Below are 16,420 nucleotides of genomic sequence, written 5' to 3'. Positions count from 1 at the left end.
ATAAAAATAAATAAAATTCTCTATTATCACAATAGCAACAATAATGTACACATAATAATGGTTTGTGGATGAATATCAACTATTCTAATTCTAGTTCCAAAAGAAAACAATGGTTCATTTAAAAGTCAATGCTTGGTCTGGTTTCCCATAGGGCTACTGCTGATTCCAGCTTTAAAATGTAAATTATCCACCTTGAGTGATTAGCTCAAATTGTATTGGCATTGGGGAAAAAATAAATCATTGCCTTTATTTTGGAGTAACACAAAAGACTCACTAACTTCACATATAAAAACTGAGTTTTTGTACGTAACAATATGAGTTTTGAGAAGTATAAGCTGTCGACTAGCTATTTCTAATGCGGAATAGATATTTTACAATGTGATTAAACTTTACACATGGCCTCAAAACTGAAGGACAATTTAATTTCATCTTCAATATGCCAACATTATGTGTTTAGGAACTGGTTCCTGGGTTCTGTCACAGAGAGGAAATCCCGTAAGCATTATGTTGAGTGGTCATTTTTAAAAAGTGCTAATTTATATTTAATGGAGTGTCTGGTGACAGTGGAGTAAAGGCAGGAGAATGATGAACGTAACTGCCTTGATAAAAGGATCCTAGACATGTATAAGTCTGTGCAAAAATCTTGATAATCCTTAGTGGTTAAGGGCAACTTCATGCAACCAAATAACATGAAATTAAATCAATAACCTTAAAAAAGGCTAAAATGTCTTTTTTTCCCCCAAACACAACAGAGAGGAATGTGAATAATGTACATACAAACTGGGGTTCTGTCAATGACAACAAGGAATATGTGTTGGTTCATATCAAATCCAAGATTATTAGACAACCAAATGTATAACCTTCTTATGGTTTTTCTTAATATGCAGCATTCATTATGGTAGTTAGGTCTGTAAAAAAAAAAAGAAAGAAAACAAGACTTTAGATGATTTGGGACATTAACAATAAAAGCTCCATACCTATAAAGTATAATAAGTGGGATTTTCTGAGATTTTAATCTGTACTGCAGCATTACCAATACTCAGCAAGAACAGCCTGGTGAGGCTGTGCTTGATACCGGTCAGCTCAGCAAGCTAAAAGAGGTGCTAGGGCATCTGTAGTGTGCCATTCAAAAAAAAGGAAACAAAACAATAAACTCTGTCTACTGTCTGGCAGGGACAGAGTGCAGTAGTTTGCACTCGTACAGCTCAGGACAATGTATTGCTGGGATAAAGTCACTGGAGAAATTGAGATAATCCATCTTTGTGAGGACTGTGGTGTCAGAAAGAAAGGTAAGCTGCTTCAAATTTAAAAAGCATTTGGAATGTATGCAAATTACTCTGTATAATATTTATAACTTAATTACTTGGGACATATGGCTCGAAGAAATACAAGATTTAAGATTTAACAAAATCAAGATGTACGATAAGAAAGGAAGTCTTGATTTCTTTTAAAATTTAGATGGCATCTGTGTGACAAAATATTTCCATTTCAGAAAAGAATTGTTTCAGTCTGGGTCCTACCATAAATCCTACCAGGTTACGTTTCTTCATAGGGACGCTGTTTTTATTTTCTTCATCATTAACCCAAATACCTTACTCCCCCTACCCCGCATGCTCTCAAGGGACAAAGGAAAGAGGGATTTCGGGCCCCCGTATTTTCTCCTAAAACAGCCCGTTTCCATTCTTTCCTTTGCTAAGTGAATGAACTTGCGTGTGAGCTCATGCATACTCGCTCGTGGGTATGTTCTCACATATACAGTCCAGATCTATAGTGTGCATTATGCCATACATAAATAATTCCAGGACCTTCAAACAGGAAAAGCTACTAAACCTCAAGATGGCAGAAATACTTTTCTTGGGGCACCTGGGTGGCTCAGTGGGTTAAAGCCTCTGCCTTTGGCTCAGGTCATGATCTCAGGGTCCTGGGATTTCCCTGCTCAGCAGGAAGCCTGCTTCCCCACCCTCTTCTCTGCCTACTTGTGATCTCTGTCTGTCAAATAAATAAATAAAATCTTTAAAATTAAAAGAAAAAGAAAAGAAAAGAAATACACTTCTCTTACAGCCAGCCTGCTCTTTTCCTACCTGAATGAGAAAGTCAACTAAAAAAAAAAAACAAAATCTTATTTCAAATCTGTGAACCTGCAAAATGCAGTGACTAGTGACTCCTAATTATTAACACACAAAAATACTAGATATGATTATACTCACAGACTTGGGGGGTTTTCCTCTCTGGTGAAGGAGGAAGACACCCATTTAAAGCAATGAAAAATTATTAACCAAAGGAATTTATTTAACAATGTCTTTTCACTAATACCAGTGTGAAAGGCAATAAAATCTGTGTGGACATCGGTGGAACATTCATAGTACCAACGACTCAAACTGTATTGAAGAACATTTTTTGGGACAGATGGTCCCAGAGCCACCTTGGAATACAATTAATGCTCAAAGAAAAGGCGATACCTGTGACCACAACTGCAAGGACATGGAATTTGGGGGGGGGGGGGAAGCGGGGTGCAGTGTCTTTCAACAAGGTACTGTCGAATGGGTGCTTATAAAAAGCGAATTACAAATCCATTTTTTAACTTGTCATATACCACCACGACTCTATTGGCATCTCCGCATCAAAAACCGTCTTGCTGATTCACAATGGTACGTATCCTGGACATGGTGCTCGGAGCACGTGCTAGCCTGGACATCTCCTCCAAGTCCGCAGCAAGAAGTGGTTCCCTCTGCCGGCAGCCGTGCTCCGCGCCAGGCCAGGGCGGCGGACTAACGCAACCAGGCCCCCGAGGCCCACGGACGCGAGGCACAGGAAGAGGCTGTGGGTGGGCGCAGAGCTGAAGGAGCCCCGAACACAGCGGAAGTGATGAGATGGTGGAAGTCACAGGGTCTTTTCCTGGAGCACCATTGTCACTTGACAAAATGATGACAGGTAAACTATAACCATAGTTTTCTCACAGTTTCTCATAGTTTTTGGACGCTTTTTCAGAAGTCACTGAAATGAGCCTATTCCCTCAAGGAAGACAAGTGGAAGTACTTGTTGCCAACGACGAAACTTGAGCTTTTAAGTGAAACTTAGAATTCTGGAAAACTTAGTCCTCTACAGTCAAGACTTCCCAATAAGGATTTTTCTGACAAGATATACCTGGTATTTAAAAATATGATTAAAAATACTTTATAATGAAAGATTTGGAAGACCCAACTAATTCAGGGAACCAGTATCTTCCAAATGGGTAAGAGCTATTCAAAGTCCCAGACAGTCCAACTGACTTCATTAACAGAATACAAAAAGTTCAGACTGCACATGGCTAGTAACCTTTCAGAAAATATCTCTTTCACAGAGCTGGTATAATATCAAAGAACATTCGCAATGATCTGAAGAAACTATTAAAATACTTAAATCTCTACTTTCCAACTACATATCTATGTGAGGCCACATCTCTTCATATAACTCAACCAGAGACTGAAAACAGAAGCAGATATGAGAACCCTGATGTCTCGTATTAAGACAGACATTAAAGAAATTTTAAAATGCAAAACATTATGGGGCACCTGGCTGGCTTTCAGTAGAGCGTGTGACTCTTTGATCTCAGGGTCGTGAGCTCAAGCCTCATGCTGGGTACAGAGGTTGCTAAAAAAATTAAATAAAAACTTAAAAAAATAATGAAATGTAAAACAATGTCTTTCTTCTCAAAACACTTTCTAAAAAATGTATTTTTCATAAAAATGTTATTTATATTGAGTATTATTTTACAAATTAATAAATACCTTAAAATAAGTTTTTATTCCTAATTAAATAAATGCTCACAGGTGTAACAGAAGCTCTTTGGGGCCCTCAATAACTTATAAGTGAATTAAAAGGGCGCTGAGACCAAAAAGTTTGAAGAATCACTGGCTGAGCAGATACCGAGTACAGGGTTAGAAGAAAGGCTGCACAGATAACCTGGGATCTGAGTACAAAGGCCAACATCTGCCTAAGTAAGGAGTCTGGACTTGATCTTGAGGGCACTGGGGAGACTAAGGATATAGCCCCTTACAGCAGAAAGAAAAGGTCAGGGCCGGAAGGATAAATGCATGGACACTGCTTAGTGGTTACAGCAAACGCAACAGCTGTCCCCCAATATTTATTTTATCCTCTGCTCTTCCCTGCTATTATGGTGGCCTTGTGGTTTGGGGACCTGACTCCTGCTCTAGGAGTGGGGAGAAACTGACTGGTCCCAGTCTCAATCATCAGTGGTTGGTTCAGGGATGGGTGACTTTCGGACAGGGTCTCCAGCATGCCCTTGTGTAACGCCCTCTCCCCCTGAGTGTGGGCCGGACCTCGTGAGTTACTTCTAATGAACAGGATGAGGAAAAAGTGATGGGAATGTAGTGTCTGCGATGAGGTTGCGAGATTACAGAGGACTGGCTTCTATCTTGCTAACACTCTCTCTCGAGGATGAAGCTCTCTGGCATGACGGAGCTGCCTTAGGGGAGCTCACGTGTCAAGGAACCTAGGGGACCTCTGGCCAAAGTTAGGGAGGAACTGAACCCTGCCAACATCTACTGAGTGAGCCGGGAAGAGGACCAACGCCCCAGCTAGGCCTCAAAATGATTTGAGCCTCTAACACCTTCTTCGCAGCTTTGGAGACCCAGAGATGGAAGGCTTAACAAGTTATGCCTGTCCGGATTCCCGATCCATGGAGAATACCAGATAATAAATGCTGTTCTAAGCCACTACATCTTGAGGTAATTTGTTACATGGCATCATTGCCACAGCAGGCCCAAGCCAGTCGGTGCACAGTCTTCCTGTCACAAAGATTAGTAACTATGTCACAGCCCCGTGGATCAAGAAGGGCGCCCCATGTGTTCTGGAGCCTGCCCTTGTCTGCTTCATGCTTCGAACTATGAGCAGCGAGGATGCTGTCAGAGCCTCTGGAAGTAAAGGGGTCCCCAAAAGTCTGTGGCTTCCTCCTAAGAATCTCTTCTCTCCTTCCCTCACCAGTACTTATAACCGCAATACCATCTGCCTCGAGACCCTCAAACCTTTCCTTATGGCCTATGCTTACTGTAGTTAAACGACGGGCTCCTGGGCATGTCACTTCCTACATGCTCACGCCCAGTCAGCTGTGTCCACGTTAGGCTGCGACTTCATCTCTTAAACTCTCCTGCCCCCACCCACATTCCTTGATCTCTTCCGCCAGGCCCCTTGGAAATCACAGTCAGCCACAAGCAAGTCTCCCATATTCCCAACTTGCATTTCTCAGCCACTCTGCCCCCTCATGTGTTCCAACAGAAACCTAGTTCTCCCTGAGGACGGCTGCTGCTTCTCCCACAGGCCTCCCGCGGCAGCTCTCGTACCACGGCCCAGAGGCGGGGAAGGTGTCTTTCCTGACCATCACCGCGGTTCCTAAGCCGTTCCTCCTCTCCGCTGTGCTCTCCTCCGACCACCCAGTCCTCCCAGATCTGAACTGCCGCCCCTCCTGCCTACCGTCCCCTCCACGCCACCGGGACCACTCCTTCCTCCCACTGTCATTCGCGATCCTCACCACTGGGAACGCTCTCGGTGTAGAACTGTATTTCCGAAACTCCGACCTCTCAGTGCCTTGATTCTCTCTCCTCCTCCAGCCTCGCTCAGACCCTCACTGGGGCAAGTGTTGCTCACGCCCCAGAAGTACAGGAGACCCCACAGATCTGCACTTTCACTTTCTTTGGTCAGCTGTGGTCGGGAAGCAGACGGTCTTCCCTTGGACTTTCCTTCCAGCAGTAGGTCGCCAGTAGCCTCCGTTACAGGGGCTGCGTCACCCCCTCACTTGTCATCTCACAGGCGTTCTGTCATTTCCCTTCATCAACCACAGCGAGAAGGGGGAGTACCGCACGGAGATATTTTGAGAGAGGTCACTCTCACTTAACTTCTATTACAGGATATTGTTACAGTAGTTCTATTTTATTAGCTACTGTTGTTACCGTCTTACTGTGCCTAACTTACACATTAAGCTTTATGATAGGCACATACGTGTAGGTAAAAATACAGTATATATGGGGTTCATACTATCCATGGTTTCAGGCATCCACAGGGGCTCTGGCAATAGAGTTCCTGCAGATAAAGGGGGGACAGCTGTATTTGCAAACATGGTTTTAAGCCACTGTTTTGGGGGGGGGGGGGATTATGAAGGCAGTTTTGGTTGTCCTAAGAACTTGGGGGCTGTCTGGTATTTTACAGGCAGGCGTCAAGGGACCTGTGCCACGAACGGCACTCACCCAGTGAAACGTCCCACTCAAGTACCAGCCCCACCTGCAGGGCGACCACCCCCGCAGTTCTTCCCCAACCTGATGGAACACCGCCCTCGTCCACCACCACTTGTCCCCGGCTTCCTCTCTTTAGCTAGGACTCTACCTTCAATAATTCTCTGATACTGAAAATCTGTTGACCCACTCCCTTCCTCATGCCTTTTTTTCTCCTTCCAAACATATTTTGGTTCAATGATCCATCACTGTAACTGCTCCCTTCCTTGCACAAAATCCATTTCTGCCTCCATCCCCCTCCATCCTAGTTGCACTCGATTCTCTGCCTTTCTGTGGTTGCACAGTTGAACACTGGAATGCCTGGAGAGGATCGCACACCCATCCTGACGACTGTTCTCACTTTAAGTCACGGCCACTAACCTCAAGTAAGCCCTCACTTCATTCCCCAAGTCTATCCACTCTTCTCATCTTCTAGGGGACTACTTTGTCCCATTTCCTCTCTCTCTCAAAATTTCCAACACTGCTTCCCGGTATCAACTCTCAAATGCTGACCTTACTTCCTGAGAAAACAGAAGCAATCGGATAAGAAATTTTACAAGCTCTCACCCTAACTAAGTACCCACTTACCTGCCTTCCCTCCCACCTCAGCGGGGGAGCCAGGGGAGCCCTCCAGATGTGTTCTAGATCTTACGCCTCCTTGTCTTCTGAAGAGTACTGCTTTGGCAACTCCTTCCTACATTACCATTTTGTGCTCATTCATTCCTCATGTGAATCATTCTTACCAGCACATGGGCTGTAAATTCTCCCATCGAAAAAAAAAAGCCCCTCTTGACTCTCTCTCGGACCACGATTATTAAGTATTTGAAAAGAAGTTTAAGATTAGTCTACTAGCCGTACTAGGCATCAGGATTCATTGTACAGCTACTATAACTAAGAAAAGTATGATCCTGACCGAAAAAACATAACAGAGAACCCAGAGAGCGACCCATGGCTGTGAGAGATGACACTGCAGGTCAGAGAGGGAAGGAGGGACAATTTAAAAAATGATTCTGGTTCCCATGGTTATTCTGTGGGGAAAAAAGGCAATAGTCCTACCTCATCTTATAAACCCAAATCAATTCCTGATGGATTAAACACTAAAATGTTAAAAACAAAACTTACAAATTTAAAAGGAAATATAGGGGAGTATCTTTCCAATCTTGGGAAAGGGACAGGTTTCTTAAATAAGACAGAAGAATGCTAACCATAACAGGAAAAGTCTGAGACATTTGATTACTGGAGAGAAAGTCAGTTCACTAAAAGGTATCATAAAAAAAAAAATCAGACAAGCTACAAGTGTGGAGAAGATATGTACAAATGCACATGACCAACCACACTAGTCAGAATCCAGAATCCGTAAAGGAGTCCTACATATCAGTCACCAAAAATAGTCCAATAGAACGGGCAGAAATACAAAATCAAGGAGATGCCAGAAGGAACCTGGATGGTAGATAAACAAGTGAAAAGAAGCTCAGCCTCATTATTCATCAAAGAATTGCAAACTAAGACTATAATGTACACTCATGATTATAAGCAAAATTTTAAAGTCTGACAATGACACGTCAGTTACAGGAAAGCTGTACGCGGACGGCCGGAGTGTGAACTGGCCCAGATACTTAGGGACGTCCTTGGGCTCTCTCTTCTAAAGTTAGCAACCGTGAGCTCCTGACCTGGCACAGCCAGCTCTCGTGTGCAGTAAAGACCCTCTAGCTTCTGTGCACGCGGAGGCGAACAGGAGGGTGTTCACAGCAGTGCAGTTCAGAATTGTGAAAACCCGGGAACAACCAACATGACCGTCAAAAGGAGACTGAATCAAGTGTGGTGTATTCGTAAGGCTGAGTGTCACACAGCATCGAAGAGTTAACAAGCTACTCCGCACACAATTGTGTGAGGGGCTCCTGGAAGCACACGAGTAAGTGAACGTCACTGTTGTTTAAACAGCTCAAAAATGAGCAAAACTAAACAATGTATTATTTAAGGATATACTGATACATTAGATAGGAGCAAAAATTCTGAAAATGAAGGGAAATAATACAACACTAGTGATTATCCCTGGGTAGGAAGAGTATGGAATTAGATGTAAGTTACTGTTCTGTTTTAGGTTGAGTGGCAGGGTTACTGGTATTCATGAGAATACCATATTAAATTTATAGTACATATATATTCTTTTGTATATGACAAATGTATTATTAAAAATGAGCTAAAAATAAAAGGATCTGACTTTGCACAGAGTGGATCTAGAGGGAACATAATCAACATAATAAAGGTCATATAGGGGACGCCTGGGTGGCTCAGTTGGTTAAGCAGCTGCCTTCGGCTCAGGTCATGATCCTGGCATCCTGGGACTGAGTCCCACAATCAGGCTCCTTGCTCGGCAGGGAGCCTGCTTCTCCCTCTGCCTCTAGCCCGTCACTTTGTCTGCCTGTGCTTGCACGCTCTCTCTCTGTCTCTCTAACAAATAAATAAAATCTTAAATTAAATAAATAAATAAAGGCCATATAGGAAAAACCCACAGCTAATTAAGAGCTGTTCCTTTAAGATCGGGAATAAGACAAGGATGTCCATTCTTGCCATTTTAATTCACGTAGTACCGATGTCCTAGCCACAGCAATTGAACAAGAAAACAAAAAGGCATCCAAACCGGTAAGGAAAAAGTAAATCTGTCACAATCGGCAGATGATGTGATAAAGCAGATAGAAAATCCTAAAGACTCCACCAAAAAACTATCAGAATAAATGAATTCAGTAAAAATTATAAGACAAAATTAATATACATAAATCTGTTGTTTCTACATACTAATAACAAAGTAACAGAAGAGAAATTTAGAAAGTAATCCCATGTATAGTTGCACCAGAAAGAAAAAATACCTAGGAAGAAACTTAACCAAGTTCCTGACAGACCTGTACTCTGAAAACAATAAATCACTGATGAAAGAAATTGAAGACGACATCAACAGAAAGATATTCCACCTCATTGACTGGAAGAACAAATATTCTCAAATGTCCATACTACCCAGGGCAATCCACAGATGCAATGCATTCCCTATCACATTACCAGAACATTTTTCACAGAATTGGCCCAAATAACTACTAAAATCTGTACTGAACCACAGAAGATCCCAAATACCCAAGGCCATCTTGAGAAAGAAGAACAAAGCTGGAGGTATCACGATCTCAGACTTCAGGATACACTACAAAGCTACATTAATCAAAGAGTATGGTGCTGGCACAGAGATATATATGTATCAGTGGAACAGAAAAGAAAGACCAAAAATCAACCCATACTTACATGGTCAATTGATCTCTGACAAAGGAGGCAAGAATGTACAATGGGGGAAAAGACAGTCTCAATAAATGGTGCTGGGAGAACTGCACAGCTCCATGCAAAAGAGTGAAAGTGGAGCATATTCTTACACTATACACATAAATAAACTCAAAATGGATTAAAGACCTAGATTTGAGACCTGAAACCATGAAACCCCTAAAAGAAAGCCTAGACAGTCATCTTGAACATGAGGCTTAACATTTTTCTAGATGTGTCTCCTTAGAAAAAGGAAACAAAAGCAAAATAAACCACTGACACTTCACCAAAATAAAAAGCTTTTGTACAGCAAAGGAAACCATCAACAAAGTAACAGGGAACCTATGGATCGGGAGAAGATACCTGCAAATGATGTATCTGATTAGAGGTATATATATATATATATATATCTCATACAACTCAACATCCTATATATATAGAGAGAACTCATACAACTCAAAACCAGAAAAACCAAATACTCCTATTAAAAAATGGGCAGAGGACCTCAGTAGACATTTTCCCAAAGACATCCAGATGGTCAACAGACACATGAAAAAATATTCAGCATCACTAGTCATCAGGGAAATGCAAATCAAAACCACAAGGAGATAGCCTCAGACTGGTCAGAATGGTGATATCAAAAAGACAAGAGGGGTGCCTGGGTGACTCAGTGGGTTAAAGCTTCTGCCTTTGGCTCAGGTCCTGATCCCAGGGTCCTGGGATCAAGCCCCACATTGAACTCTCTGCTCAGCAGGGAGCCTGCTTCCTCCTCTCTGTCTACTTGTGATCTCTATCTATCAAAAAAAAAAAAAAAAAAAAAAAAGACAGGAAACAACAGGTGTTGGCGAAAATGTGGAGAAAAAGGAGCCCTCGTGCACTGCTGGTGGGAATGTAAACTGGTGTAGCCCTTGTGGAAAACAGTCAGAGCTTACTCAAAAAACTAACAGTAGAACTACCACATGATCCAGTAATTCCACTAAAATATATGGGGGTGCCTGGGTGGCTCAGTCAGTTAATTGGCCAACTCTTGATTTCTGCTCAGGTCATGACCTCAGTGTCCTGGGATCAACCCCCACACCAGGCTCCGCGTGCAGCAGGGAGAGTCTGTTGAGGATTCTCTCTTGCTCTCTCCTTCCGCACTCCCCAGCCCCCTACTCTCGCTCTAAAATAAATACATAAATAAATCTTAAAAAAACAATAAAAAAAGATCTATGCACTCTTATGTATACTGCAGCATTATTTATAAAAGCCAAGTTGTGGGAACAAACTAAGTGTCCATCCATAGATGAACAGCTAAAGCTGCGGTATCAATGGAAGACGACTGAGCCATAAAAGGAAGGTCATCTTGCCATTTGTGACAACACGTGTGGACCTAGTGAGGATTATGCTAAATGAATTAAGTGAGACAAAAAAGACAAATAGCGTACGATTTCACTTCTCTGTGGGATCTAAACAGAAGAAGACCCATAAATACAGAGAACAAACAGATGGCTGCCACAAGGAGGAGGGCCAGGGAATGGGCAAAATGGGCCCATTTTGTCCAGGCTTCTAGTTCTGGAATGAATGAGTATGGGACAAGGTACAGCAGAGAGAATACAATGGATGGTACTGTACTGGTGCTGTGTGTTGACAGGTGGTGGTTACATTCGTGGTGAGCACAGCGCAAGCACAGTCCTGTCAAATCACCATGCTGTACACCAGAAACTACTGTAACATGTGTCAGCTGTGCTTCAACTTAAACAAAAACTGAAAGAATAAATGAACGGATCTCAGTGTCCTTCTTTACAGTCAGGCTCTCACCAGCTATGTGACCCTGGGCCAGTCTCTCCAGCCTGAGTTTCCCCAGGTGCAAATGGAGATGATACATCCTGGGATTTGTGCAGAATCAAGTGAGACGATGCACTGGCAGTCTGTGGCACAGAGTAAGATGGCAGCCATCACTACTCTGAGTCTGCTGCTGCTGCTTCTAACAGCAAGGATTTTCTGAAGTGCTTTCAAGACATCGGAGTTGAAATGGTTTCATGAACCATTAGGAAAATGGGTCTACAATGCAGGAGATACAGGGTGGGAAGTCACCGGTAGTACATAATGATTGAAACCAGGAGCGGGGAGCAGATGAACACAGGGGAAGCTTTCCGAACAGCAGGACACCAAGAGAGACGGAAGGAAGGCGCTCTGGGAAGGAACTGACGCAGGAGCAGGAGAGGCCGGTGACCTGGAGGCAAAGTCAGGAGGGAAGGTGGCTAGTGCCTTTAAATGCTGCACAGATAAAATCAAAACTAACGACGACCCTGACCCTGCATCTGGCAAAAAGAGGGCCGCCATGGACCTTTACAAGAGCGATTTCTGTCCATGGGGATGAAGCAACACGAGCGCCCGGGGGAAGGCAGGAGCAGGTGAGGGACCGGACACTGGAGGCAAGAAACTCAATCTGGAAGTTTAGAGATGAAGAGAAGAGCGGAGAGAGTAGGATATGTGGGGGAAGGGATGCCTAACACTGTTTCTAGGCAGAGAGAAAAGAAGATAAAGGTCCAGGGTGACAGGTGACCATGACCGGGTGCGGCCTTGGAGAAAGGAGGAGGAGACGCACCTCTGGGCCCTGGGAACAGACAGGCGCAGAATAATGCATCTCAGACTTCCAAGTGCATGTGAGTGACCTGGGGCTTAGTTAAAATGGTTCGCAGAGCCTGGGGTCGGGCCTGGGATTCTGCATCTCTAACAGGCCTGCAGGTGACACGGATGCTACCTGCCCACCGACCACACTCTGAGCAATACGGGTGGAGACCGCCGCTTCCTCTGGCACAGACGTGCAGACAGAAGGGAGTTCATAAAGGGAGACGAGCTGTGAGGCTTCTGCTGCATGCGCACTGAAGCCAGCTGCGGTGAAGACGGCGGGCGCGATAAAGAGAAAATCAAACGAGTCAGGTACTCCGGCCTTTGGGGACTGTTAACAGGACTGGTCCCAGGAGCACTACTCGCAAAGGTAACGACAGAGGACTCGTTACTGGGAAGAGGTCAAGGGAAGAACGATACAGAGGACAGAGTAAAGCTGAGTGGCTAAGAGGGATGAGCGAACAATGAGAATCACAACTGGGGAGTGACTCTGGAAAACGGCACGAGGGAGCTGTTGAGAGGTCAACTGTACTGACAAGAACGCCCAGCACTCAGCTGAAACCAGAACCTCACAGAACAACAATAACAATGTATTCTGCGGAGTACTGTTTCAACATGATTTACCACTGTCCCATTTGTCTTCACAGAGAAAAGACTAACAGAAAATGACCAGGGGCAAAATGTGCCTTCGCTAACCCTTTAAAGTTGATAGGGGTTAACAGAAGTTAAGATCGAAGACATCCACATGGCCAACAGACACATGAAAAAATGCCCACCACCTCTCATCCGGGGAAACACGCATCAAGACCACAGTGAGCTATCACTTCGGACCTGTCAGAACGGCTGGAATCCAAAAGTAAGAGGTAACGAGCTGGCAAGGATGTGGAAAAACGGAAACCGTGGCGCACTGCTGGAGGGAGTGCTTACAAACTGGTGCGGCCACTGTGGAAAATAGCAGGGAGGGCCCTTAAAAGGTGAGAAATACTGGCAATTCCACTCGTGAGCATTTATCTGAAGAAAATGAAAACACCCATGTCAAGAGATCCATGCACCGCTCTGTCCGCCGCGGCACTATCTACAGCAGCCATGGTACGGAAGCAGCCCACGCGTCCAGCGACAGGGAAATGGATAAAGAGATAGTGTCCGTGTACAATGGACAGTTACTGAGCTGTAAAAGGAATGGGAGCTCGCCATCTGTGACAACGTGGACAGACCTAGAGGGTGCCATGTTATGCGAAACAAGTCAGACAAAGAGACAAATACCATCTGATTTCACTCGTCCATGGAATCTACAAAACAAAACTCCAAGTCGCAGATACAGGAGACAGACTGTGGTTACCACCAGCGAGCGGAGTGGGTGAGATGGTGAACCAGGTGAAGGCGACAGAGAGGTACCGACTTCCATCACACAACAAGTCAGTCACAGGTGTGCAAGGCCAGCATGGGGAACGGAGACGGTAATGTTGGCATAACTGGCTATGATGACAGATGGGAGCCAGACTATCACAGTGAGCATTTAGTACCGTCGGTCAGTGTGGGCTCACTGTTGTGTACCTCAAAGTCATACGCTATTGTACGCCACCTTAAGACAGAGTTAACAAAATTTAAAGTGGACAAGTCTTCCCCTTCCATACTTCAAGTACCAGTCTTCACGTGTTATTGGAATACTTAAACATTTAAAGGCCCACTGGGGACATTAGAGTACAAACTCCTAGGAAAGAAGGTGTAATATGAAATTCCCTATTGTGCATGTGCTGTCTTATAATAAAAGAAATACAATTATACAATTTTAAGGTGGCATTTCATGATTTCAATATTTCCCACCTTCCTTTTTAAAAGACTATCAAGTTGTGGCAGTTAGTTTAAAAAAGAATAGACCTGTTCCTAGGGTCCAACCTGTAAGGCAGGCGTAGACCTCCGCCCTCTTGTGCTCTGAATCATTATGTACCCAAGAGCAGTGTGGGACCCCCAGAGGCTGCCGGCCCCCTGCGTCTACTCATTTATGGGGACAGGGCTTGCCGGCGGCGGCTCCGAAGCAGCCGGTCTTCTAGGTGAGAAGAAGCGCGAGACCACGCGCCGCCCTTACCCCTTCACTGGTTTTCTGCAAGTCTGAAGTCGTGTTCCTTGTGTCATTGCCGGCGTCTCCGCCCTCAGAGCTGCTTTTGTTTTCCTCTTCTTTGCAGTCCTTGTCATCTTCATCTCCTGGAGATTTCCGGGACTGTTTAGAGGATTTCTAAACGTTTGGACAAGTTAAAAATTATAGTCAAAAGCACAACTCCAATGCACAAGTGTAGGTAAGAAACACAGAAGTGGCTGACTTACATCCAATCAGGGAACTCGCTACAAGACATACCAGCACCACAGTGCGGTGTGCCGAGGCTGGGCCAGGTGACCTGGGACACACTGTGTCACCTCACCGGGCCTCAGTGTAACCAGCTGGAAAAGGAGGTACAGGTGCACTCGATGACCTGTTCGTTCTTTCCAGCAGTGCAATGGTAAAAGCAGAAAAGAAAGATTCATGTCCCTGGGGCACTGCCAAAGGATGAATGACGGCCAGATGGACAGCCCGGCGCCACCTTTGGGGGCTCCTGGGCTAGAAGGCTTCCCCGAATTTCACAGCAGAAACTCAGGTCTCAGGAGAGTGAGCTGAACTAGCTAAGACAATAGATGAATATTCATGTTAGGACACCTGTTGAAGCTGCCTGGTTAAGAGCAGAAAACATTTATATCACCATGTGATAGAAACTAACTTTAATCTTTTTAAATTACGGATGATTATTGAAGAGCCTGAGGGAACCAGCCCTTTTCTCTTATCACCTTGCCTTTGAAATCAAGATGAACTCTAAGGAAGATGAAAATACAGTTCTAGTTTACAGCCAGAGCTGTTTTGCAGAATGCATTAAAATGATCAAAAGCTGGCCCTGCTGTGCACCTTTAAGAAAGTTTTTACTTTTTTTTTTTTACCATCTCACTAACATGTCCTCTCCAGAATTTTAAGAATCTTTAAGCACACAGCAAATAAGAGCTGAGGCAAAACTGATTTAGCCATGTCACTTTCAGTCTTCCAGAAATAATTAGCAAATTGGAGCTTCCTCAGACAATCAATATTTTAAACCCAACTTCCAAAGAGAAAATATCTTCTAGCTACATGATGGAGCATGTAATTACACTGCTTCTATTTTACTTAACTGAAACCACCAACTAAGCCCAAATGTCAGTTTAAAATGAGGTCATCTTTACTTTTCACAGGAAGGAAAAGCAGAGATTTAATAATCCAAATGTGGAGTGTCTACAGGTAAAGCTAAGATCAAGTCTGACAATACAGAAAGCAAACCACTTTTTGTTTCCCTAGTAAATACAGTATAGTTACTGAAACGTAGTAACTGCTTTAGGTAGTAATTCTCAAGTAATGGTTTCTGGCCTACAGTTCTTCGAGGTAGTAACACACAACTCCCTAAAGTTCACAATGCTTACCAACGATCCTAACAAGCAACCCCACCGTGGATCTGTAAGTGCTATCATTCGGCACACGGACCAGAATTAGGGCAGTACAGAAGTTCTGCTCAAGGGTCACATTCAGTACTCGAAGAAATCTGGCTGCCCAGCTAGACTTGGTAACGCTGCAAAGCTGTCAGCAAACTCAGATCATGGCAATTCTTGTAATTCCGGGGAAGGACCCTCCAAATGTTTCAGCACTATAGTCTTGAATTGGTTGGGGGTCCAACTCTTGCCACCTTTGTTTCTTTAATTAAGATGACTAGTGGGTTAGCATCATCACCAATGTTGTGAGGCTCTCTGACCTGCCCTACTTTATACAGTAAATAATGTGTGTGTAAAATATTCTGACCAGCACCTGTCATGGCTCAGATAGGAATCATTCATCTACTTACTACCAAAGAGACAGACACATAACTTCCTTCAAATCTGCTTGGTGACTGAGATGCAGTTAAAAGTTTGTGAACCACTGGTTTTCAGTGGCAAAGGAAGATACTCAACCTTAAGAAGAAGGTATAAAAAAAGATAACCATACTCAACAAAAAGGAAACATTCGGGAAGCCAAGGGGAAAGGAGATTATGTCAGGAAAGTGCTTCTCTACATGTGGTTCCCAGATCAGCAGCATCAGCCTTAACTGAAAATTTAATTCTCAGACCCGCATACCCAAGACCTACTCAAACAGAAATTTAGGCAGTGGCTTAGTAATGTGTATTTTTATTTTTATTTATTTTTTTTTTTTTAAAGATTT

General features: G+C 43.8%; 2 protein-coding genes across 4 annotated transcripts in view; one reads left to right on the top strand and one right to left on the bottom strand.

The window, feature by feature from the left end:
• Positions 1–3,693, top strand: part of TM6SF1 (transmembrane 6 superfamily member 1) — a 32,054-nt gene extending 28,361 nt beyond the window's left edge. Inside the window, exon 10 of one of the 3 annotated variants that reach the window (XM_059179871.1) lies at positions 2,989–3,693. In XM_059179871.1, the coding sequence (XP_059035854.1) occupies positions 2,989–3,003 (15 nt within the window). In that variant the 3' untranslated portion in view covers positions 3,004–3,693. The other 2 variants (XM_059179870.1, XM_059179869.1) reach the window with 2 other exon arrangements.
• HDGFL3 (HDGF like 3) overlaps positions 768–16,420 on the bottom strand; it is a 75,568-nt gene continuing 59,915 nt past the window's right edge. The window contains exons 5-6 of the mRNA XM_059179875.1: positions 14,263–14,409; positions 768–908 (exon numbers count right to left, since the gene is read on the bottom strand). Of these exons, the coding sequence (XP_059035858.1) occupies positions 903–908; positions 14,263–14,409 (153 nt within the window). The 3' untranslated portion in view covers positions 768–902. The remainder of the gene's footprint in view (positions 909–14,262; positions 14,410–16,420) is intronic.

The sequence above is a fragment of the Mustela lutreola genome, chromosome 7, assembly GCF_030435805.1.
Source record: "Mustela lutreola isolate mMusLut2 chromosome 7, mMusLut2.pri, whole genome shotgun sequence".
Taxonomy (NCBI): Eukaryota; Metazoa; Chordata; class Mammalia; order Carnivora; family Mustelidae; genus Mustela; species Mustela lutreola.
Note: the sequence above shows the minus strand (reverse complement) of the source record. Positions and strands in the feature narration are given on the sequence as shown.